Below are 25,173 nucleotides of genomic sequence, written 5' to 3'. Positions count from 1 at the left end.
GGCGTGTTTTATACAACACTGTTAATACGGAAATTTTGACAAGCTGTCATATTAGGAAAAAAAATAGCAGCAATTTTAAACTCGGAGAATATAATCAGAATAAAAAGACCTTTAAAATAAGGCGCTACTTAACCCCTTTTCCCGTTTAAGAGTTTAGGGTTGAGTGTCACCCCCGAGTAGAATATGAAGTTAGGGGTTGGAAATAATAAATTAATTCGTCTCCCTAGAATCAAAAATGCACGGGTGCGAAAGTTTTTAATTTTTTATAAAATACATAAAAAAAGCTGGGGTGGAAAGTTTTCAGTGGCCCATCCTGTATACTACGTTTCTCATATCCTGTTTAAAATAGTGTTATAAAAATTATTTAGATTTTAAAAAATTTTATAAAATACGTCCATACCAAAAATTATAAATAGAAATTAAAACTATAAATATGTATAAAAAAACAAAGCAGTCTAAACCAAGCCAGTGTTATATTTTAAGAACATAAGTTTTTGTTTTATGACCTCGTCAATAAATTAATATTACCTAAATATGTATGTAGGTATATATATACAAGTATATAACACAGATATAATGTTATGTTTTTTGTTATATTTATTTCCGCTATTCTTTGTTTGCAAAATTTGTAGCTCTTTTATATGATTTTGAAATATAAAGTACATCTATGAAAATGTTTTTTTTTTTACAAAACTCACTTTTTTACTGCTACGGATATTTTTTGTTTCGATGTAGGTAAGTGATTCCTTTTGAGGAGAACGTTTTAAAAAATTTCTTTTAAAAGGTATCTTCTGTTAGTGCAATATAGATTTAATATACTTATTTTGATAAAGTTTTATGACTTCAATCACCGAATGGTAAAACGCAGTAAAATTAAATGAAATTCAATTTTGTTGCTGCGATAAATATTGATGTTATATAATTAATTTTATAATTCAAATAAAAATAAAACTAAATAATTATTAAAAAATAGTATCAATAATTTAATGATATTGTAGTATTATTTCTATTGTTTTTTTATCTTTAATTTAATAGCAACAAAGTATCAAGAAAAGTTTAGAATAATATTACTTCTCTAATAGATGAAGCTTAATACTAATATACAATGAATTCAATATCAACTAATAAATATTTTAACTATATACTATTACAGTATTTATAACTTGCTGGTTTCATTTTTAATATATCTTAAACTAATTTAATGATAAGGACTATTCTCAAACAAAGCTTATAATATTAATAGTCTGAAACATTTAATTATAATAAATCCGATGGCAAAGAATATTATCAACTTTAAATAGATGGTATACCTACTATCGGTATGAAAAAATCAAATTATCAAAATTATAATACAGAATATAAGATTAAAGATAAAAAGTAAGACAAAGTTATATTTAATCTGTGCATATAATATCTTTGCTGATATTCATGCCTATGATAGTTTCAACCTAAAACTTGTAGGTTCAATTAGATACTACTTTTTTTGTGTGTGGTGAATGCGCCGGGATTTTTAGAAGTTCACGTAACAGCCGCTAGATGGCGAAGCTGTGTTCGAAAAAACAGTATACAAAGTTTAACACGTGCGTCTTTCTTAGAGAATTTGTTTACTGTTTTTACTTGAAAGTCGGTGATTTAAAATTGAAAATTGGGTGATTTACGGAACACTAAAAAGCTTCTTCTCGACATTTAGTGGCGCTAAGAATGCAAAACTACTTAACTCCCGTTTCTACTAAGGCTCAACGGACTGTCAAGCATCAAATTATATTATATAAAATGCGGCCATTTATCATAGTTCTTTGGCTTGCACAGCCTTTCTTTTTACTTCTTACGAATACGAAAAACGAATACAAAGTTGGTTACTTAATAATTACCATAATTATTACATTTCAAAAAAACTTAATAAATAATAAACACTATATAATTACCACAAACATATGTATATTATACAAACAAAAACGGGACACAAGCTAGATGAACCAACATGAATTTTTTTTTAAAATAAGTGGTTTATAATACTAAATTTACAATTAAATGATTTTTACAGGCCCTTTTAAAAAACTTTATTCTTTCGATTTGTTTTGTTTTTTATTGGCAACATATTGTATTTGTTTAAACCATTTAAAAATAATGAATTGTGAGCACGTTCTTGAGAAACTCTAGGTATATAGAAATTATTTCTCGATCGCGTGTTTCGGCAGAGAATACTTATGACTTTACTCAGCAGATACTGGAGCATGAATTTTTAATCCTATGTTTACGAGGTCACTTTCTGGGGAATGCAAACGTAGTATTGCAAGGATGCAAGAAACGTTAGCCACACTTTATTTCAAATCAATTCTTGTGAATTGGTCACTCACAATTAACTGCAAAATTATGAAGTCATAACGCATTCTGCTAGACTAAATATTAAGAGATCTCAGGCCAAAAGGTACCGCCTCTTGTGCATAAAGCGGGCGTGAGCACTCTATCTGAGCGGCGAGGCGACTATAGTATTATGCGCATGGCCGTATTTTGCAACTTGTGAAGTCGAGACAACTCATTTTGTTTTAATAAAAATAATACACTAGAACAATAGTTAAAGTGAGGCAGGATAAGTACATTGTAAATAGTTCTTTTGTCCATAAGCTTAAGTAAGGTGAACATCGAAATAAATGGTAAACCTTTATGAATCTTCTTAATGACCTCAATCAAGCGCATGACCTTTAAAATTTAAGTCTCGATCCATCCATCTACTAGTACATGGAATTTTCCCTCTTTTTAATTTTTATATTTAATTATTTTTATATTTAACTGTGCTGGTTATTATTTTTTAAGTGTGTGTAAAACATTCCTTTGCTATTATCATATATTTTGTTTTAGAGATATTAACCTTTAAATTACATCACTCATAGACCGATTTCAAAATATTATTTAATTAAGTTGAGGCTCATGTGTGTTTAATGTAGTAAAATAAAATAAAGCATCACCTGAAAAAAGGTAAATTCTGCATTCTTTAACATAATCTATTAATTCATAAATATATGTTACAAATAGCAATGGTCCTAAAACACTACCCTGTGGAACGCCGTATTTATTTATTAATGGTTTTGATAAAACATCATTAATTTTTAATACCTGTTTTCTATCTTTTACATACGTACTAAACCACCCCAAAATAAACTCTGTCTATTGATGGTTTCAAATGCTCTTCTTAAATCTAGAAAAATGGCACCAGTAGCTAAATTACAGATACATTATTTTCCAATCAGCCAACACACCCTAAACAGCAGTTTCGCAGTTAAACTTTTCTCTAAAGCCGGATTGAAAGTCTTGTTTTATTCGCCATGTTAAACAAAATTAACAAAGTTCTGTATAATTAATTAAATTAAATTGGGAAAATCTACGGTCCAAATTACTATCCTGGTTTACTAAGACCTGTGCAATATTTGTTCTATCTACATCTAATAACATTTCATTTATACTGTCTATAAAATAGTGATTCAATTTGTGGGGTAAATTATTTTTCATATAACTTCGCCGTTAATTTCCAATTATTTCTATATATTTTATTTCCACAGTACTTTCTCTTTTCACCCCTTATTATTTTTACTGCCAAATTTCTTTTTTCTTCCATATTTCTAGTAGCAGCTTCCACAACATAATTCCACCAAACTTTATATCTAGGATAAATGTTAATTGTTCTTAACGGAGCTATGACATCCAATGCATTTATTATGATACTAATAAATTTATTATACTTTTCACTCATATTACCATGATCAAAATTAAAATTGCTCTGTTCTAGTAGGTTGTTTGATAAAATCAATATATCTTCCTCTACTTTGCAAAATTTTTGGGTCTCTTAAATATACATTGTTGTGCAAAATTTCAATTATATAGTGATCAGTAATTCTTGGACTTTCTAATACTCACATCAATTAAATAATTTTTAAATTTTTTTAATTCCCGAGTTCTAAAATCAATATTAAAGTCACCAATTATAATGACAGAAGATTGATTATCAAGAATGCTTTCATCACACCACCCCAAGAAAAAAGTTTCGAACTCAACCCTTGAAGAACTAGGAGACCTATAAAAATGTCCTATTATGATAACTGATATAATGAAACTATAAACTATTTCCTATTATGATAAACTTAGGTTATTTCTAACATAGATTAATGCTCCGCCGGTCTTTATACTGTCACTATCCACTCTATATACATTATAACCAGCAATGTCAATTTATGTGTCCAAAATATTATCTGTTAAGCATGTCTCAGACAATATGACTACTACTGCATTTTTTTAATTTCAAGTCATAAATTTCATGAAAAAGGGCTGTTAAACTAGATGCATTAAGATATAACAAAAAGATATTATTTTTAGCTATGATATTAAAATTTCGCTACACCCACTTTTAAAAAATTATCATTTTCAAGATTTACAGTAATTGTTGATTAATTATATTTATTATTATTATTTAATTATATATTAATATTATTATGAAAATGTAAATACGTTAATTATTCTGCTAGTTTTTGTACAATTTTATTAGTATTGTGTAGTTAAAGTTGATTCGTAGGGTTTCTTTAGGGTTCTACTTACGTTTGCTTTATTATTTTCATCTATAGTGTTTAGTTTTTAGGTAGTTCATCTTGTTTGAGAGCCCCATTTTGGCCCCAATTTAGGTTATTTAGGTTATATTATTGTAAATCCCTGTAGTTCTAATTTTCTAGAATTTGTATACTTGCTTGCTTTGACTGTCAGTATTCTCCTAAAATTATTGGTCTCTTTGGGCAAAAACAATGAAGATAATTCTAAATATTTCGAAACTGTTCCATCGGGTTTTAAAAAGGACGCGCTTCGTGACAAATCATTCAGTTTTAATTGTTTAGTCAGTTTTTACCTTGGAAACAATTAAACGACAGTCAAAGCGAGTTAGGTTAGTGTTTTTGACGTTGACAATAAAAGTGTGTTCCCGAATTTCGTTACAATTGGTGTCAGAAGTAAAGGATATTTGGAAGCTCATTTTAGTGGATGCCTTTAACAAGAAGTCAGGCCAAGATGGAGACCGAGAAATTGATGGAGCTGCTATTAAGGAAGTTTGACGAGCAAAAAGTAGAACAAGAAGAACGAGACCGTAAACAGAAGGAAGAACAAGAACAACGAGACCGTAAACAGAAGGAAGAACAAGAAGAACGAGACCGCAAACAAGAAGAACGAGACCGTAAACAGAAGGAAGAACAAGAACAACGAGACCGTAAACAGAAGGAAGAACAAGAAGAACGAGACCGTAAACAGAAGGTAGAACAAGAAGAACGAGACCGTAAACTGAAGGAAGAACAAGAAGAACGAGACCGCAAACAAGAAGAGCGAGACAAGAAACAGGAAGATTTACTAAAGACAATTAAATCTGACCTGAAGAAGGAAAATGAAGACCTGATAAAGACCATGAAAGATGACCTAAAGAAAGAAAATGAAGACCTGATTCGAACCATGAAAGATGACTTACTTAATTTAAAAAATAATCTTAAAAAGGAGCAGGAGGAACGAGACAGAAAACAAGAGGAACGAGTTTTACAACTTAAAGAAGATCTGGAGAAGAATCAGAAACAATTAATGACTAACTTTGAAGCAACAGTAGAAGAAGAATTGGGGCAAGTACAAAAAAAGATCCAAGAACTAGAGATGAAAGTAAAACGGACTCCTCTTCATCCCGATCCTGGAATGCAAACAATGATGAAAGTAAAGCCACCAAAATTCGACGGCAAAGAAGCTTGGAGTACCTATTTGAATCAATTTGAGGCCGCTGCTAGGGGAAATCGCTGGGATAACGAAGAAAAGGCAATCAATCTTAAGCTAAGCCTTAGAGGAGAAGCTACAGAAATATTAAGAATGGTGCCATCTGAGGATCAGCTCAATTTCGACGTACTGGTGCGTACCTTAGAGATGAGATACGGTGAAGCCCATCTACAACAAGTGTACCAGGCTCAATTGAAATCTAGAAGACAACAACCCGAGGAAGGACTCCAACAGTTTGAGGCCGATGTTGCTCGATTAGTAAATCTGGCTTACCCTTCAGCCCCAACAGAGTTCCGAGAACAAATTTCTATAAATTGTTTTATTGACGGAGTTCGAGATCCAGATACTAACCACGCTCTAAGGATGGCTCATCATAAAAGTATATCAGAAGCTTTGGCCCATGGACTAGAGTATGAGGCAGCTTTTCAAGCAACTAGAAGGCAGACACGAATAAGACAAATCAGAACTTCGGAAAGTGATCTCGAAGACCGCCTAAAGAAGCTTGAATCATTATTAGCGAGGAAACCTAAAAGACCATTGCAATGCTGGAATTGCAATGAGGAGGGGCACCTTAAACGTCAATGCCCCAAGCCTTTAAGAGATCCAAGGAACCAGGAAAACTTCAACTTCAAGCTGGCTGGGTGCTACCAAGCCCCACGTATAAAACTAAACCGGCTGCCACATCCTGGAGAGAGCTTGGTAGTACCGGGAAAAATATGCGGCCGTGAATGTGAGATGGTAGTGGATACAGGATCAAGTCATACTATCGTGAAGCCGAACATCGTAGCACACTGTAGGCTCTCAGCACCACCCAATTTAATTCTGGAGTCTGCAAATGGAAAAAGGATCCCGATTCTTGGATTGCACGAAGCTACAGTCACCATTGGCTTAACAACATTCCAACAGCCAGTACTAGTGGCAGAAATCATGGATGATGTCATATTAGGATTAGATGTTATGAATGCTCAGCAGTTTAAAATGGATGTATATAACCGGATATTGACGACGAGAAATGAAGAGATTTTTATGCACCACCTATATGAAGATAAAGTAAATACCAGAGTCGTTAAGGTGTTCAAGGATGTTACTATACCAGGTAATTCAGAGGTGGTGGTTTATGCTACAACTGGAGGAAAAGAGGGAGAAACTGTTTTGATTGAGCCCATGGAAAACTGCAAACTATATGGTCAAGGAATTTTTCCAGCCAAGACATTAACTACGCAGAAGAAATCTACTATTTTGGTTCGAATGGTAAATTTAAAAGGATATGATCAACACCTGAAACAAGGAGAGAACATTGGCGTATGCTCTGAAGTAGTGGCAGTCATGAAAAATGCTGATAGAAGTCGTTATTCAAACAGACCTTTTCCTGTATGTTTACAAAACCTATTTGAAGAATCTTCTGCCAATTTAACCATGGACCAGTGTAGTAAATTGCGACGTCTTCTTGAAGAAAATCAAGATGTGTTTTCCTTGCACGATAAAGACCTGGGAAGAACTGATTTGGTGCAGCATCGAATTAACACTGGAGACAATGCTCCGATTAAACAAGCACCTCGAAGAATTCCGATAGCTAAACAAGGAGAAGTTTCCTCAATGCTTCAAGAAATAAGGACACAAGGAGTGATAGAGCCTTCTCAGAGTCCTTGGACATCTCCAGTTGTGCTAGTGAAGAAAAAGGATGGATCCACTAGATTTTGTGTAGACTATCGGCGACTGAATGATATTACCAAGAAAGACAGTTATCCCCTACCAAGAATTGACGACACCCTGGACACGCTATCAGGTTCACAATGGTTCTCAACACTCGATCTAAAGAGTGGATACTGGCAGGTAAAGATGCACCCAGAAGATAAGGAAAAGACCGCATTCTCGACTGGAACAGGACTTTGGCAGTTTACAGTAATGCCCTTTGGACTCTGCAATGCTCCAGCTACCTTTGAGAGACTTATGGACACAGTTTTACGTGGAATGACTTGGGAATCATGTTTAGTTTATCTGGATGACGTTATCATACTGGGGAAAACATTTGAAGATCATTTGAAGAATATTCAAAAGGTATTTGTTAAACTGCGAGAGGCCAACCTGAAGCTAAGTCCTAAAAAATGTTGCTTATTTCAAAAAGAAGTTCGATACCTTGGCCATGTAATATCAGAAAAAGGTGTCAAGACTGATCCAGATAAAGTAGAGGCGATCGAAAAATGGCCACGACCCACTGACAAACACCAGTTAAGAAGCTTTCTGGGCCTTTGTACCTATTACAGAAGATTTGTAAGAAATTTCGCTAATCTTGCAAAGCCTCTACATAAGCTCACGGAGGACAAAGTGGTATTTAGTTGGTCAACAGACTGTGAAGAAGCATTTCAACAGTTAAAGAGAGCACTATGCACATCTCCAATTTTAACATATCCGATTCCTGGACAAACTTTTATTTTGGATACCGATGCGAGTAATGTTGGAATTGGGGCCGTTCTATCACAAAAATATGAAGATGGCGAGCAAGTAATAGCTTATTTCAGTAAAACATTATCAAAACCAGAAAGAAACTATTGTGTCACTAGACGAGAGCTATTGTCAGCAGTAAAAGCTATTGAACATTTCCATAAATATTTGTATGGTCAACGATTTATCCTTAGAACCGACCATGCTTCGTTGAAATGGCTGTTTCAGTTTAAAAACCCCGAAGGACAAATAGCAAGGTGGCTTCAACGATTACAAGAGTATGACTTTACAATAGAACATAGGAAAGGCGCATATCACCAAAATGCCGATGCTTTATCGAGAAGACCCTGTATTGAAACATGTCAACATTGTTTTAAAAAGGAATCAAAACAGCATCCAGAGATATTTACTTGTAATCGTATTGGCCTTCACAGTTCTAAAGAGTGGGATGTAGCTAGTTTAATCCAAGATCAGTGTGATGACCCAGTATTTGGTCTTATTTACGAACTGAAATCTCGAGAAATTTCAAAACCAGAATGGAAAGACATTTCTGACAAATCTCCAGAACTTAAAGCTTATTGGTCTCAATGGAATTCATTGGTTATAAAAGATGGATTATTAAAAAGAGTCTGGGAGAGCGTAGATGGAAAAGAAAAGACATATCTGACAGTCCTTCCTCGAAAACGTATTCCGGAAGTCCTTGAAGCTGTTCATGGCGGTGTCGGCGGAGGACATTTTGGAGTTAGTAAGACCTTGGCAAAAGTGAGAGAACGGTTTTACTGGCTGAACAGTCATCAAGATGTTGAACGCTGGTGCCGACAGTGTGAGCAGTGTTCGTCAAGCAAGGGCCCAAAAACCCGGACAAGAGGAAAGATGATGCAGTATCTTGTTGGTGCACCTTTTGAACGAATTGCCATAGACGTAGCAGGACCCTTTCCTACTAGTAGCTCCGGAAACCGATATGCTCTTGTTGTTATGGATTACTTTAGTAAGTGGCCCGAGGTTTATCCGATTCCAAACCAAGAAGCAACGACAGTAGCTGAAGTGCTGTTCCAGAACTGGATTTGTCGATTTGGTGTACCCAGAGAGATACATTCAGACCAAGGAAGGAACTTTGAGTCACAAATATTCCAACAAGTATGCCAGTTGCTGGGAATCAATAAGACCCGTACAACCCCACTACACCCTCAGTCTGATGGAATGGTTGAAAGATTTAACCGGACATTTGAAACCTATTTAAGGATGGTAGTAAACTCTAAGCAAACCGACTGGGATACCTGTATACAACCATTCCTATTGGCATATCGTTCTTCTATCCACAAGTCAACTGGAAAAAGCCCGGCAAAAGTTGTCTACGGTGATGAACTTCGTTTACCTTTGGACATTATTACTGGAAGACCCCATAAGTCTGAAACCCTGGAGGAGTACGTCGACCATTTACAAGAGCGTTTACAAATTGTTCACGAACAAGCACGGGATAAACTTCATCTAGAAAGTAACAGAATGAAATCACGTTATGACATAAAGGCAAATTCTACCGGTTTTAATCCTGGGGATAAAGTCTGGTTATACAATCCACGGAGGACGAAGGGCAAGTCACCAAAGCTCCAGAAGGATTGGGAAGGTCCATTCAATGTGGTCACCAGAATCAACGACGTGGTGTACCGTATCCAGCGACATCCGACAGCGAAGATGAAAATTGTAAACATCGTCCGGCTAGCGCCCTATCATGACTCAGGTGGTCCCATGTTTGATCGGGACGATCAAAATTGAGAGGGGAGCAGTATTATGAAAATGTAAATACGTTAATTATTCTGCTAGTTTTTGTACAATTTTATTAGTATTGTGTAGTTAAAGTTGATTCGTAGGGTTTCTTTAGGGTTCTACTTACGTTTGCTTTATTATTTTCATCTATAGTGTTTAGTTTTTAGGTAGTTCATCTTGTTTGAGAGCCCCATTTTGGCCCCAATTTAGGTTATTTAGGTTATATTATTGTAAATCCCTGTAGTTCTAATTTTCTAGAATTTGTATACTTGCTTGCTTTGACTGTCAGTATTCTCCTAAAATTATTGGTCTCTTTGGGCAAAAACAATGAAGATAATTCTAAATATTTCGAAACTGTTCCATCGGGTTTTAAAAAGGACGCGCTTCGTGACAAATCATTCAGTTTTAATTGTTTAGTCAGTTTTTACCTTGGAAACAATTAAACGACAGTCAAAGCGAGTTAGGTTAGTGTTTTTGACGTTGACAATAAAAGTGTGTTCCCGAATTTCGTTACAATATTATTATTATTTAATTCAGCTTGTATAAACAATGATATAGTTGGTACATATACCGGGTGGTGCGTCGCCGAGCGGAACATGGAATTCTTTTTTTTTCATGGAACTTTTTGAAGAAACCAACCGATCTGGCAAACCCTCGTGCAAAGTTTCAAAAAATTTTAATAAGCGAATCTTGAATTATTCGATTAAATGTAATTGCAATATTACCAAATTTTCGGTTCAGGTAAAACCAGACACCAGCCACCAGCAAACAATTTGTTATAAGGCTTTGTCAAATCTGACGTACAGCCGAATACAAGAAATGTTTTTTTTGGCTTGGTGGGGAAATAAACTGAAAACACATCAGATACTGATCTAAAACTGTTTCCCGCATAATGCCATTTAATTATGACTATTTTTTCGTCGATTGAATAATTTATACTTGTTTTCAAATATCGACTGTCAGTGATTTATTGACACTTTTCCTCACGTCAGTGACAATATTTATTTTGCCCGGTATTTTGGTGCCCGTTTGGTTTTACCTGAACCGAAAATTTGCTAATTTTGCAATTATATGTAATTAAATAATTCAAGATTCGCTTATTAAAATTTTTTGAAACTTTGCACAAGGGTTTGCCAGATTGGTCTCTTCAAAAAGTTATCTTACATTTTTTCTATAAAATGTACAGGGAAGCCAATAATTCACCCCCTTAAAATTTACATGGGTTTTCCTATGTTCCGCTCGGCGACGCACCACCCGGTATAAAGTTTGACCTACTTTGACTTACTTTACAAATAATCATGTCAATCTGCCGAATAATCTCCGTCTTAATAATCGGTTTCCAAATTGACTATTTATATCAACAAAGACTACTTTCCCCTCGCTATAATAGTCTAATCTATGGGCATAGCTTTTAAGTTTGTTATTGAATTTGTTAACTATATTTTCCAAATTATTAAATCTGTATTTAAGGTAAGGAATAGAGGTGACAATTATACAGGGTGTTTCAGAACTATGGGATCAAACTTCTGGGGGTTGTTCAGTGCAACAGAAGAATCCATTTGAGTATAGGAACCCGAAGGAGTCCGGAAATGCGTCACTACGCCACTACGGCCCTAAGACGCGTTAAAATGTATAAAAAACATTAATTACCTAAATAGGATCTGCTGCATTTATTTTTACCTTTTGTACATGATACCATAACAACAATTGTTTAAAATCAACGCTTATCAATGTCAATTCTCAATGTCATGTTTAAAAATTTTATTGCTTACAATTTTTAAACATAGATTGCTAATGGAAAACTTTACCAATCAAGAATTAGCGGATATGCCTTTGGCATACGGAGCAACAAACTGCAATGACGAGCAGCATCGCGGTTGTATCATGAACGTTATCCCGAACGACAGCATCCTGGATACAAAAAGTTTATTGCGGTAATAACAGCAGCATTTGAAATCATTCAAAACGAGGATCAAATTTTTAGTGTAGTCCGCCGAAATCATGTGCGGCGTTTAAATCGGTGTATTGAGGTTGGAGGAAGACGCTTTGAACAATTGTTGTGATGGTATCATATACAAAAGGTAAAAATAAATGCATCAGATCCTATTTAGGTAATAATTATTTTTTCCAAATTTAAACGCGTCTTAGGGCCGTAGTGGCGTAGGGACACATTTCCAGACATGGGTTCCTATACTCAAATGAATTCTACTGTTGCGCTGAAAAACCTTTAGAAGTTTGATCCCATAGTTCTGAAACACCCTGTATATGTATGTGTATAATATTTCATTTTACTATTAATTTCGCAAAAATATGGAAGTTGTCCCTATTTAAAATCATGCGAGCCAGCCATTACCAAAACCTAATCATTTAGAGTAAAACCTTGTGTGAGAGCAATGATATCTTCTATAATAGAGGAAAAACATGCTTCGGGTTTAATAATAGCTTGACATTTTAAATTTGGATGTTTTACTCTAAATAAACTGAAAAGGTGCCCATATTGGTCTGTCATTATTAAAATGTTACCATCATACTTATTTTGATCCTTTAAATCTACTGATAGATCAGTTACCCTTGGAGTATTTTGATCGTTGTTATGGGTTTAAATTTTTTTTTGGTTATCTACATTTATAGAATCTTGAAGCTTTTTTAGTTCTATGCCGCCATTTTTTATATCATATTCTAGTGTCTTAATTACTCCATTCAAGTTTTCCTGTGTAGCTTTATAGACATCTTGTTTACATCAGCATTTTTTTGTTAGTACTTTTTGTCCGTTATTTGAAGTCATTTTAAAATTTTTAAAAATCGTTTTGTTTTTTAATTTTTTAATTTAATTTCTTGTTTTTTAATTTTACCTTTTTTTTTTCTTTATTTGTAGTTCTGGTTGATTATCCTTATTTTGTACCTCGATTTTTAGAACTTCAATTTTCTCAAAATATTTTTTCAATGTTTCCTTTGCTTGAACCGCTTCATATACTTCGTCCTCAAGTCTAACGTGTTTCTACGCAATTTTGAAACTGTTGCGTCCTTTGCCTCCACGATTATCTCCAGTTTCTGAATTCGCAGTTGAAAAATTAATTTTTTATATTTATGATCACTCTGCATAAAAGTAATCTAATCGTACCGTTTTTTTATTTTTATTATGTCATTTTTCCAATATATCTTCATTGGTTTGCTTTCTAAATCTATCATTATACTAATAGCAATAAAAAAGCAGCTTTCTTTCAACTAAAGCTAAAGCTTGTGCCTCTGATGTACTGATACCTGCATATTTTTTACAATAACTTAATTGACAATAATCACATGAGGATCCAAACAATTCACCTTTTGCCGGTCTAGCTTTATAGATAGTCATGTGTTTTGACATTTCAAACATGTTTTTTCATTTTTTCGGACATGTGTTGCAATAAAATTTAAAGCTATCTAACTATTTGCGAACATACAACAATACAGATTTTAGTAATAATCCACCTACTCAATTCAGCCAATATATGTGATGTAATGTAAATGTAGTGTAATGTAATGTAATGTAATGTAATGTAATGTAATGTAATGTAATGTAAAGTAATGTAATGTAATGTAATGTAATGTAATGTAATGTAATGTAATGTAATGTAATGTAATGTAATGTAATGTAATGTAATGTAATGTAATGTAATGTAAATATGTAATGTATTCACAATAGGTTCATTACGCTGTAGCACGGCAAATAAATTCCCAGTAACCCTACTTAGGTCAAACTGACCAGCTGCAGTTCAGTGGAGGAACAATGTAAAGTTTTAGGGTCAGGCCATTTTAGAAATACTCGAAATAAACGCACGTCGAAAAACAAACGCACGAGTGCGGTGAACTTCGGAAAATCAAAACAGACTAAACCAAAATAAATCAAACAAAACAATCACCGGCAAACGCGTAGAACGTAGACGACCGTTTCTCACGACTGCTACAATACTACTGTCGAAAAACTAAGTAATCAAATTTTCCGAAAAATCTTTAAAAAAATCTTATTCTCAATCTCTTCTTTCTCTTAAAATTAGCTCTGGCTACATTTTATGAAATATTGAATAGCATTTCTGGCTTTGTACCTGTCAAACGCATAAAAAGTTCTTTATTTCCCAAGTGGTTTGATTCTGACCTCAAGAGGATTGTTTTTCAGAAGACTGCACACCCAAAATTTATGACGTCTAAGAATTACAATGATTACATTGCCTTTTCAAATCTAAGGACTTCTTGTAGGGTTTAAACTGGGGAATGTTACAATTTATATGTAAACAGTCTGGAAAGCATGCTTGGGGTCAACCCTAAATTCTTTTGGAAACATGTAAATATGGAACGTAATTGAAATCGATTACCTTACTCCGTGCATTTTGATAATATGTGCATTTGATAATATTTGATATATATCCAATAAAGAAATTGTGATTTTAATTGCCAGGCATTTTTCAGGTGTTTTACGGATTTGGATTGTGCTGTTTTAGACTACTAAGTTTCAAATCATAGATATATTTTGCTTAATAACCTATCATTATCAGAAGGGTTTCAAAAATTGCCCATAAGACTACTCTAGGACCTGATAATATTCTAAATATACTTCTTAAAAATTGGTTATTTACCATCACTAAACCTCTATATATCATATTTATTATATTTCTGTATTATTAGGAAGCGGATGATGTGAGTAATTATAGAGGGGTATGTATTCAGTCCGCACTTGCTAAATTATTTGAGTTTGGTGGCGGATCAGTTAGCAATATGTAGCGTTTTTTGTTTTTAAAGATGTTATAGGTAAATAAATAAATATATAAACGAACGGCAGCTCTATATTGGTAGGCCTTTGGTCGTAGGTTAATAAATACTTACCACATTGCCATAAATCAAATCTAAGTTAGACGCCACTCAATTTAAATTACAATACCTTTTAATTGTTTGGAGCCACTTGAATTAAGAAACATTAACTCACTATACTGTTATATAATAACTGTTCTTAAATACAGAAAAGGTATTTTGAATAGAACAACACTTGTATCAGATTTCAATCAGGTTGATTATAAAAAATTCCCAATCAAATATGTACACAAAATATATGAAATAACTCTTCTGATTCCGAAATAAGAACCAAATTAAAAATACATTGAAACTCTTTTTATCTTGCTTTATACCGAAAGGTTATACTGAATAATCAAAATACTGAATAATTAGTTAACAGAATCGTTTCACATTAAATATTAAGATTTAGAAAATAATTGCATAAAAAGTGTAAGTATAAAAATGCATGGATCAGCAGAGAAGTCTTAAACAAATGGTGTTAAAGTAATAAAAGTTTTAAATAAATAATGGGTAAATATTGATTTTAAACAGAATGTTAATATTATAAGAAAATTATAAGTAGCCTTAAATATCCTCCGACTGGAACTAGGCAATTACCATGTGGTCACTTCGAAAGGTGCAGCTAAGTTTTAGTCAGATACATGAGCTAAACCAGGGTATAACTGTTAGCGATCCATGACAACATCCAGTCAACACGTAATCCAGGGAGTAGAAAAAGTCAAAGAATATTAACATAATAGTAGGACTGTAAAGGATTTAAATGTGAAAATAAATAAAGTGAAAAAAACTAGACGAAAAAATAAAACGCTACGAATATCTTGCAGAGGACTTGTGAGTGATCAGCAGTTTCGGTTTTGCAGAAACCGTTCTACTACAGAAAACCTTCTACTTACAAAATAGCTCTGCTACATGCGTTAAAGCAGGGCTACCAGGTAGACGCGATCTACAAGGTTTTCGCCAAGGCCTTCGACAGGATAAACTTTAGGGTTCTTTTAGCTAAATTAAATGCTTTTGGTTGTTCAGAGAGTCTTTTGGTCTGGTTGGAGAGCTTTCTTAAGGGTAGAACACAAGCTGCAAAAATCAATGACTCGGTTTCCATTGCCTTCCCTGTAACATCTGGGGTACCTCAGGGTTCTTACTGTGCTCTCCTGTTATTTATATTGTTCATCAATGATCTTCCCGAGTGAATAAGTTATTCGACTAGCCTACTATTTGCTAATGACGATAAGATTTTCAAAACTATTTGAACTGATTCTGATGCATTGACGCTTAAAATCAGATTTGAATTCTCTGATTGTGGACTCAAGAAAATCATTTGCTTTTGAATGTGGGAAAAAGCTGTTTTATTAGTTTCTATCGCAACAAAGCTAGGATGAAAACTCAATACACCCTTAAGAAAAATAAATTGATCATACTCTTCTGTAAGGGATCTTGGGTTTTGATGAAATATTATCTTTTAATGAACATGTTTCAGCAATTTCTCTAAAGGTTATAAAGATGTTGGCTCTAGTGATTAATTGTGGATTAATTGTGTGAGGAATTGTGGTGAGTTCTCTCCATCTGTCATAAAAAGCATATATATGTCACTGGTTAGGTCTGGGTTGGAATATGCTGCGGTTGTATGGTCACCTTACTATGATTTGCAAAAAGAAATGATGGAACAAGTGCAGCACAAATATTAGAGATTTATGGCATTAAAAATCATGTAAGTTTTGAGAACTACCATAAAGATATGTTAAATATTCTTGAGTTGGATAGCTTGGAACAAACGGATAGATTTATGTTTTATTTTCAAATTAATTAATGGAAAATCGGATTATCCTCAACTATTGTCTCAAAGTCGTTTAAACGTTCCAAATCAATCCCTGCGCCACTCAAATCTATTTTTCATACATCACTCGACAAATTATGGAAAGCAGTCTCCCATAGATAGATCGCTTGGATTGTTAAATTCTATTAGTCAGAAAATAGATGTTTAATATGTCAATGTCTAGTTTCAGAAGATGTTTATCTAGGGCTATTAGTTGTATTGTTTAATGTGAGTCAACTAAATAAATTAAGACATATCATCATGGTGTTTTCAGGACTATTTACTTCCTGTTGTACTTCCTAATATATATTATATAGTTCCTAATATAATCCTAATATACTATGTTTAGTATATTAGGATTATTATTCTTTTTTTTTGTAAAAATAGGGTTTCCCGTAAATCTTGCATAAAATAAATTAAGTTGAAAGATTATACATTATGGAATCTGGAGGAATTTTTATATTTTCTTTAATATTTTAACAAGTATATATAACTATTAATTTTGATTGTATAAATTGTGAATTTTGTATCAGTTGTTTCTGCTGCTATAATTTTTACTTGTTGCTTCTTTCATTGCTAATTTGTTGATAGTTATTTAACTTATAATATTTCTAGAACATTTCTGGTGAATTTATATATTTACTGTATATATTTACGGTCGATTCGAGTCTTTCCACGACACCCTGGCCCGTTCAACAATCAATATTTGTCAGATAAAGATGGGCAAGTTCGGCGCGGATAACATGAAACAGACGAAGATACGAGATGCTGTCGATGCTGCTGAGATTGAATTGTGTACGGCCCGGGAAGATTAGCACATATTTTTGAGTCGCGCGCAAAATTATTAAATGCAATTATTTTATAGGTTTTATTATTGTTATTTTACATTTTTCTTCAAATAAACGAATATAAGTAAAATATTAACTTGTATTGCGTTCTATTATTTATAAACATCATTTTTACTAAATATACAGGTTCGCAAAGAGCGAATGTTTTTAGGACATGTAGCGATTGGCCATTAGAGAAGGGAGGGGTCTGCGTCAGATTACATTCGGTGCCTTGACTCAAAGCATTTCAATTCAATTCAAATTCGGCTTGATAGGTCCCTATTTTTTTAAGAAAATGGGTTTACCGTTTCAGTAACGTCTGCACATTACGTTAATATGGTAAGCACCTTATTTATCTCCGAGCTAGAAAGAAGACGTATTGACCGTGACCGTTTGTGGTTTCAGCAAGATGGAGCCACAGCACACACCGCCAGGGCATCCATGGCTGTTCTTCGTCCTTTGTTTGCCAACCATTTTATTTCAAGATTCGGTGACGTTTTACGGAGTCCTTGGTTCCCGGACATGTCCATGTATGATTTCTTTTTATGGGGGTACCTCAAGTGACGTGTCTATGAAAATAATCCTCGTACATTAGATGAATTGAAAGATGCAATAAGAAAGATGAAAGATCAATGCAGGAAATTAGTGAAATCAATAGATTTGTTGCAAAAACCCGAGGCTAATTTCCGCGAACGCCTTCAAAAATGCGTCAATGGAAATGGTCATCATATGCCTAATATTCTTTTCCATAACTGAAAATCCATCCGGGTATTATCAAATGCTATATCTTTGCGTCTATGTTGGTCTAACAATAAATTTTCCGTAAAGCAAAAACTAATGACTTTATGATTTTATTTTAAAAATACCCTATTTCTTAAGATGCGTGCCATGATATATAAGGTCTGTATATGGTAAGAATTATAATAATTTTGAATTTTGTCAGTGTGTTTTAATTAGAGTGGTGCAGACTTGGCTCATCCTAAGACGCTAGCCATTTTATGTTGAAAACAATGGTTAGAGTCACTAGTTATGTATCTAAAGGTATTTGTTTATTTTCTATAAATATAATATTCTTATAAAATATATTCAATATATTCTCTAATATCATATCTTTTCTATAAATTTGAGTTATAAAATAATAATAGAATTTGATAAAGAATTTGATATTTGTAGAAGAGAAACAAATACTTTTAGATACATAACTAGTGACTCTAACCATTGTTTTCAACATAAAATGGCTAGCATGCATTTCTTGGTACATCGTTTGGTCTCATTTCTTCTAAGTAATAGCAGATTTAATAAACAAAAAGCAACAATTAAAACAATTGTTAGGGTCAATGGTTATGACGATAAGATTATTTATAAGTTGATTAGAAGACATAGGTTTAAAGTTAATCTTAAAAGCTCTACCACATTTCAAACAGATGAAAATAAGCAAATTTTTGTTGCAATACCATACGATCCCATCTTGACGAGAGGCTTTGATAGAGTTTTCAAAGACTTAGGTCTAAGAATGGTCTATCAAAGTTCGGCCATGTGACGAAATCTTTTAGGAAACCCTAAAGATAAAATAAAGACTAATGAAAAGTCTGGGATCTATGAGATAAATTGCAACGATTGCAATAAAAAGTACATAGGACAAACCAGAAGATCAATTAAGGTCAGATTTAAAGAACATGTAGCTCATGTAAAATATGAAAGAGTTGAAAAGTCAAGTGTGGCTGAACATGTTTTAAACTGGTCACTTTGTAGGAATAGACAACTTAAAATTACTTAAACCAGTTAATAACAATAGAAAATTAGATGCATACGAAAGTTTAGCAATATTCAAAAATCAAAAAAACATTCTTAACAGCGATAAAGGTCCAATCCCTTAAAATCAATTATATAGTTTAGTTAGTGTTTAAGATTTGTTAGGCCATGCTTCATTGCTTCTGCCGCTCTATTAGTTACATCATTAGTATATAGGGAGATTTGTAAGTAGTTTTAGTTTAGTTTTAATCTTCTCCTGAAGATGCTAACATCGTTAGCGAAAGACTTGTCGAGATTAAAAATAGAGTTTTGGTTAGTGGCAAAACTCGAGCATCACACCAAAGGTTCCAACTTCGGACTATAGAGAAATTAAGGCAAAGAATTATTGAGTATTAATTATATTGGCATAGAAACTTTTTGGGGGGTACAAAAAACAGTTTCTACAATAGGCTAACATACTGTTTAGCTAAAAAAGGTGGTTTATTTGAGCCTTTATTTAAATTGGTACAGGATGGCCCAAATTCGACCCTCATCATTGGGATCTCAGAAACCTAAAGCTAAAAATTTTACTAAGCTTACAGTTTTTAATTTCACCCCTACATTTAGAGGTATACATATTTTGTTCAACTATTCAAAAGTGCTATAGGTAAAATTGAGTGAAACAAAATTAATAAAAACCTAAATTCTTTTTTAAAACTTATCTTAACAACCTTAGAACATTGGAAGGCTAGAATTAGTAAACAACAACTTTGTTTGAGTCCAACATGTGCACAGGGGCAAGAGGGGTGTTTTGTTTACATACATATTTGCTGATTCTCTGTTGTCAAGTCTACATGAATTTCTAACGGAGGAAATTTTTAGCTATATATTAACAACCATTATAACGTTAATTTAACGTATTTCTGTTGTATTTTACGGGAAAATTTAAAATTAAAAGTATAAATAGAATGAACCTATTTTAAGAATAAATATAATATCCTTAGACAAAAAACAAACAAAATTATTAACATTCTTATTTCTAAAACTGCTTCTAGAAAATTTGAAGCGACAATACCGGAAGCACAAGCGCCTGAACGATACGCGTAGTGTCATCTGTCAAACAGCTTTTTGTTTACATTCGGGATTTGTGTATTTTCTTTTGTTTTTCGTTTAAAAAGGAAAAAGGTCACTTTTTAGTGTTTTTTTTAAATTGCTAGGATGGCAAAAACTTGTGTCGTTTGTGCCGCATCAATATAAAAAGGCGATTCAAGCCGATCTTTTCAGAAGTAAGTACGGATACTTTCATAACATCACATCATGGGGCTACTACCATCATCATAAACGTAGAATAAGGGATCTTATAGACATAAACCTAATAAAAACTAGAACCTGAAAGTATGCATAAAATATAAAAATCTTTATATTTTTAAATCTAAATATTTTTTTGAAAATATTCATCTATTAATAGGCTATAAAAAATATGAAACTAGAGTTTGGTAGATGGTTTTATTAACAGGATTTTATGTTTTTTTTTAATAGGTATAGACATTAGGTAGATAGATGAAATTACTAATTTTTTTGTATATAGTTAATTTTGTCTGTCCCTAAAATTCGTTTGATTTTTTTTTTTGTTTTACTTTAATGCTACTTACAATAATATATATAGTAATTGGTACCACATATTAATTTATTAGTGTAATTTTTTTTTGCTTTTTGATTAAATATCAAATACTTATTATAGATTGCATAATGACCATGCCCAAAGGGAACAATAGATTTCATTACTGGAAATCAACACGATTAAAAAGAACATATTTGTTTGTGCAGATCGCTTATATGAGGAAGATGATACTATCAGTAGGACTTTATTAAAAAAATCAGCTCTACCGCAAAGGTAATTTTTTTTAAATGTATTTTTTAGTATATTTATAGAGTATGACCATATTTTACAGTAGAATTATTGATAAACGTTTGAATGGTTTTATTTACTACATTATGTAAGCTAAAATAACAAGCCTTTTAAAACTTGTGCTTGAGCTCTGTTGTAAAACAGCTTTGACACAAAAAGTATTAGTTTTACTTATATAAGCTTTATTTATACCTAATATGTACTTATTGAATTAGGTATGTGTGTAAATACTTTTTTACTAGGATTTCTGATGCACTGGTTAAAAATACAGCAGATAATAATTCAATTAATTTACCACGTGATTTACCCCTAAAAGCTTCTATTAGCACTAGCACTATTCAGGAAAGTTAGCTATTAAAGAATTCTTTAGCTTTCAAAACAGTATATAGTACAAACACTGAAGCTAAAATAGACAAGTAAGGTTAATTAAAATAGATTAATATTCTTGATACACCAAATGATGAATTTTGTATAATTACAGATCTGATCATTCATCATCAACAATAACTGCATCTGAGATTAATAGTTCTACAGAAACCGTGGGGTCTAGGTCAACAATTAATATTTCTCATCCAAGTCGTTTTAGTTCAACTGCTACACAAACCCTGGCTCCGCTAAGGAAAAGGTAAAAATACACTCAAAATAGACATATCACATTTAAAAATTATTGTTCAATTCTTTCTCTAGGTACAAATAAGAGTTTTATGTCATGTATGGTAGTTCTTATTTATGAGTAATCATCATTAGTTTTTTATTTAAAAGTATTTGTTTAATTACATGCAATTAATTATTAAAATGTATGATATTATAAAAATTATTAATTACATTTAGTTGATCAATTGGAATATTATAATACTTTACTTATTTATTTTTTCTAGGGTAAAATCAAAACAATATCCTGGAGCCCTAAAATATAAAAATTTGAGCCTATATTATTCTCATAAAATCATCCATAATTATCCTACAAGGAACAACACCAATCTTGGATCTGATTTCTGCCGATTTGAGAGATCCAAAAGCGGCTCCAGATACCTATGTGTAAAGTTCTATAACTGTGTACCAGCCAGAGCAAAGGTTTTAAATTTGAACCAATATAAAAAGGAAATTAAATGTTTTCTTTTAGAAAAAGCTTTTCATTTATTTGGGGAGTACTTTGAGGAGTACTTTTTTTTCTGAATCAAATTTTAATTTGTCTTAGTTCTTTTAATGTGTTTTGAAAGTGTATTTTAATTGAATTTTACCTCTAATGATAGGCAATTTGAATTTTAAACTTTTGATATTTCTATTTTATATTTTTTATATGTATATGTACCAACTTTATTTTTTTAAATGTTTAATTCCTTATTTGTAAGTTTCATTACATATTTTATTTGACTTCTAAAAGTACTTGTTTGTATATTACTACTAATAAACTATCTAATCTAATCTATTGTACATAGTCTTTATTCTTAAATAAGCTTTGTTTTTTAGTATAAATTAATATGTGTAACCTGTAGAAAACCTGCAACAACTTCACAATTTGAATATCCTTGTAGTTTTAACTCTTTCCGCTGTAGCAATACTGTCCCTTTGAAAAAGTCAGTACCATAGAAGTATATATTATTTGATATAAAATAAGTGATGTAAAACGGAGCTTTGTTCAATACAATAAAATTTTGTAAAATGTTAAAAATTTGTGTCTTAAAACATGATTTATTAAGAAATCTATAATATTAATAAAATATTTAATTTCCATGAAAATGCTTTTTATTAGGACCTTCCTCTAATGAAGTCCATTAAAAAAACACATAAATAGCTCATAAATGGTAATATTACTTATACTCAAACTATAATAATAATTAATAAATATTTATCATGTAAATATTTGTTAACCACGTCACTGGTAGAGAGTGCTTGTGTGGCTGGCATCAACAATGCGATCGAGCGGCGTTGCGATGCCATTACCGTTTTCTCTAATATACTTTATTTACATTTATTTAACATTGTATATTCACTTCAATATAGAGCATCTTATAATATTATATTTAAAAAAATGCTTGATATTTTATTAAAGGGGAGCAGTAGTATTGTTTTGTGCCTTCAGAAATAACTGAAAATTTGTATGATATAAAGTTTTTTAATTTAAAATTTTTGACATTTCTATATAAGCATTTGGCATCATCGCATCAAAGATGTTGCAAGCAAACAAACCTGCCCATAGTTCGAGGACATGCTACTTCTAGCCTTTCTACTGTTCTTTCCTCCTGTGATAAAATATAAGTGGCTTTGAGCTTGTAAAAGAGAAGAAAAGTGTGGAATTAAAACAAAATTACATTATCAAAGTATTTTTCCTATTTGAATACACCATAGCTATATATTATCATCAAATTTTGACATTTTCGAACAATATTTGGAAAATAAATGATATTTATTACCTTTTAACATGTGTATAAACATAGTTCCATGAGTTCTCTAAATGACAATTAAAATAAAATAATTAAATCACATCATTGAAAAAATATTAAGTAGGTTTTTTAAAAGTTCTACTTTATGTATTGATCTACTTATATAGAGTACATGGTACCGAAAATATAACTATATAATAAATCATAAAAAAAATCAGTTAAGACAATCACTGACAAAATTTGAAACCAATATTAAAAGTAAACTTTGTTGCTTGATTTACTTTCCAAAGCTTTTATCTTTCCAAAGTTTATCTTGAGGTGGAAATACTCTCGAAAACTAACTTTTATTGTAGCTATAATATGCCTCTGAGTCAAAATGTTGATTTGACATCCTGAAGGTATCAACAGCTTTGCAGTACACAAATTCTGTTTGTTCCTTGGGCCAGTTTTTCACAAAAAAGAAAAATTGGAATTTACTAAATCAGTTTCAATCCATACTTTCCATAAAAATTTACAAGCATGTGATTGACATTTCATACATGACTATGCCCTCTTAAAGTTGCATTTGCCATAAGTATCTAATAATCACAAATAGTTGCCCAAATCCTGTAGATTATGTCATTAATCGATTTAAAATTAAATTCATTGAAATTGTTGCCATTCAAATGATTTTTTGGAATTTGTCAAAAATTATTTGATGTCATGCTTGTTTTCAACATTAATAGAAATCAAATATAATGAAAACCTGACTTTACATTTTTTGAAATGATTCAGGAAAATATTGTTTATTATGAACTAAGTTAATAATTAAAACAATCAAAAATTCTCTATAAAAATAAAGAAATAATTGTATGTGGCTTTTATACAAACCTTCTATATTCAGAATTAAATAAGCTACTTATGTTTTTTTTTAAAATCCCAAGCTTAATTGTTTATAAGTAAGCCTGACTAGGGAGCTGATTACCTACAACTGTAATTTATCAGGACAACTGTAAGGAGTTAGTGTATTATCAATAACTGGTAATTCCAAAGTTGGTTTAATTACTATTATTAATTATTATATAATATATTATAATTATTATATTACTATTTTTAATTTTATTCAAACCTAATATAAACTTAAACCTATAAAAGCTAGTGATAGGTGGGACTCCCAATTAACTAAATTTACCTTATAGAAAAAATACTTGATAAATAGGGCTCAACTGGATACTCCTCTTTTGTCAACATTGCTACTCCAAAATTTAATTAGATATTTTCTGAAATCACTTTTTAGTTCAGGGGCCGTTTACTAGTTCTTAGTGGTTGCATACAAACTAATAGACACAGAACACAAATATATAGAGAAGTGGTGGTTGCATATAAACTGATAGAAATTCTTCTGACAAATCAGCTAGCGTCCTCTCGCTTGGCAACGGAAACTTTTGTAACTAACTTGACGTTCTTAATTGGACCAATCAAAATGGTAGAAAGGCGTGGCCAAATTAAGGCGGGAAATCAAATTTCATTTAATCTGACAATCTTATCATTTGATCGAAATATCTAAAGCAAACGCTTAATCAAAAAGGTTACTCATAGAGAAAAGGGCCTTTTTGGTTAGGTGTTCAGATATTGATCTGAATAGACATAACTAACATAAAAATAATTTTTCAGCTTTATTTTACACATCTAAATGAGTTAATTTACTGCAATAATTAA

The 25,173-nt window shown here is 32.1% G+C and overlaps 1 protein-coding gene and 1 long non-coding RNA gene across 5 annotated transcripts in view; one reads left to right on the top strand and one right to left on the bottom strand.

Moving 5' to 3' along the window:
- The window catches only part of LOC126739326 (uncharacterized), a 102,972-nt gene extending 78,127 nt beyond the window's left edge, over window positions 1–24,845 (bottom strand). For 2 of the 3 annotated variants that reach the window (XM_050444959.1, XM_050444961.1), the window contains exon 1: window positions 24,647–24,845. In XM_050444959.1, coding sequence (XP_050300916.1) covers window positions 24,647–24,705 — 59 coding nt within the window. In that variant the 5' untranslated portion in view covers window positions 24,706–24,845. The remainder of the gene's footprint in view (window positions 1–24,646) is intronic. The other variant, XM_050444960.1, reaches the window with a different exon arrangement.
- On the top strand, window positions 20,328–22,333 carry LOC126739327 (uncharacterized). Of its 2 annotated transcripts, XR_007661604.1 has the most exons (4): window positions 20,328–20,468; window positions 20,924–21,076; window positions 21,573–21,716; window positions 21,970–22,333. It is a non-coding gene; the product is annotated as an uncharacterized LOC126739327 (long non-coding RNA). The 2 variants fall into 2 exon arrangements; XR_007661603.1 differs by having other exon boundaries at window positions 21,573–22,333.
- Window positions 24,846–25,173: the final 328 nt, after the last annotated feature.

Source organism: Anthonomus grandis, chromosome 8, assembly GCF_022605725.1.
Source record: "Anthonomus grandis grandis chromosome 8, icAntGran1.3, whole genome shotgun sequence".
Lineage (NCBI taxonomy): Eukaryota > Metazoa > Arthropoda > Insecta > Coleoptera > Curculionidae > Anthonomus > Anthonomus grandis.
This window is presented reverse-complemented; position numbering and strand designations above follow the sequence as displayed.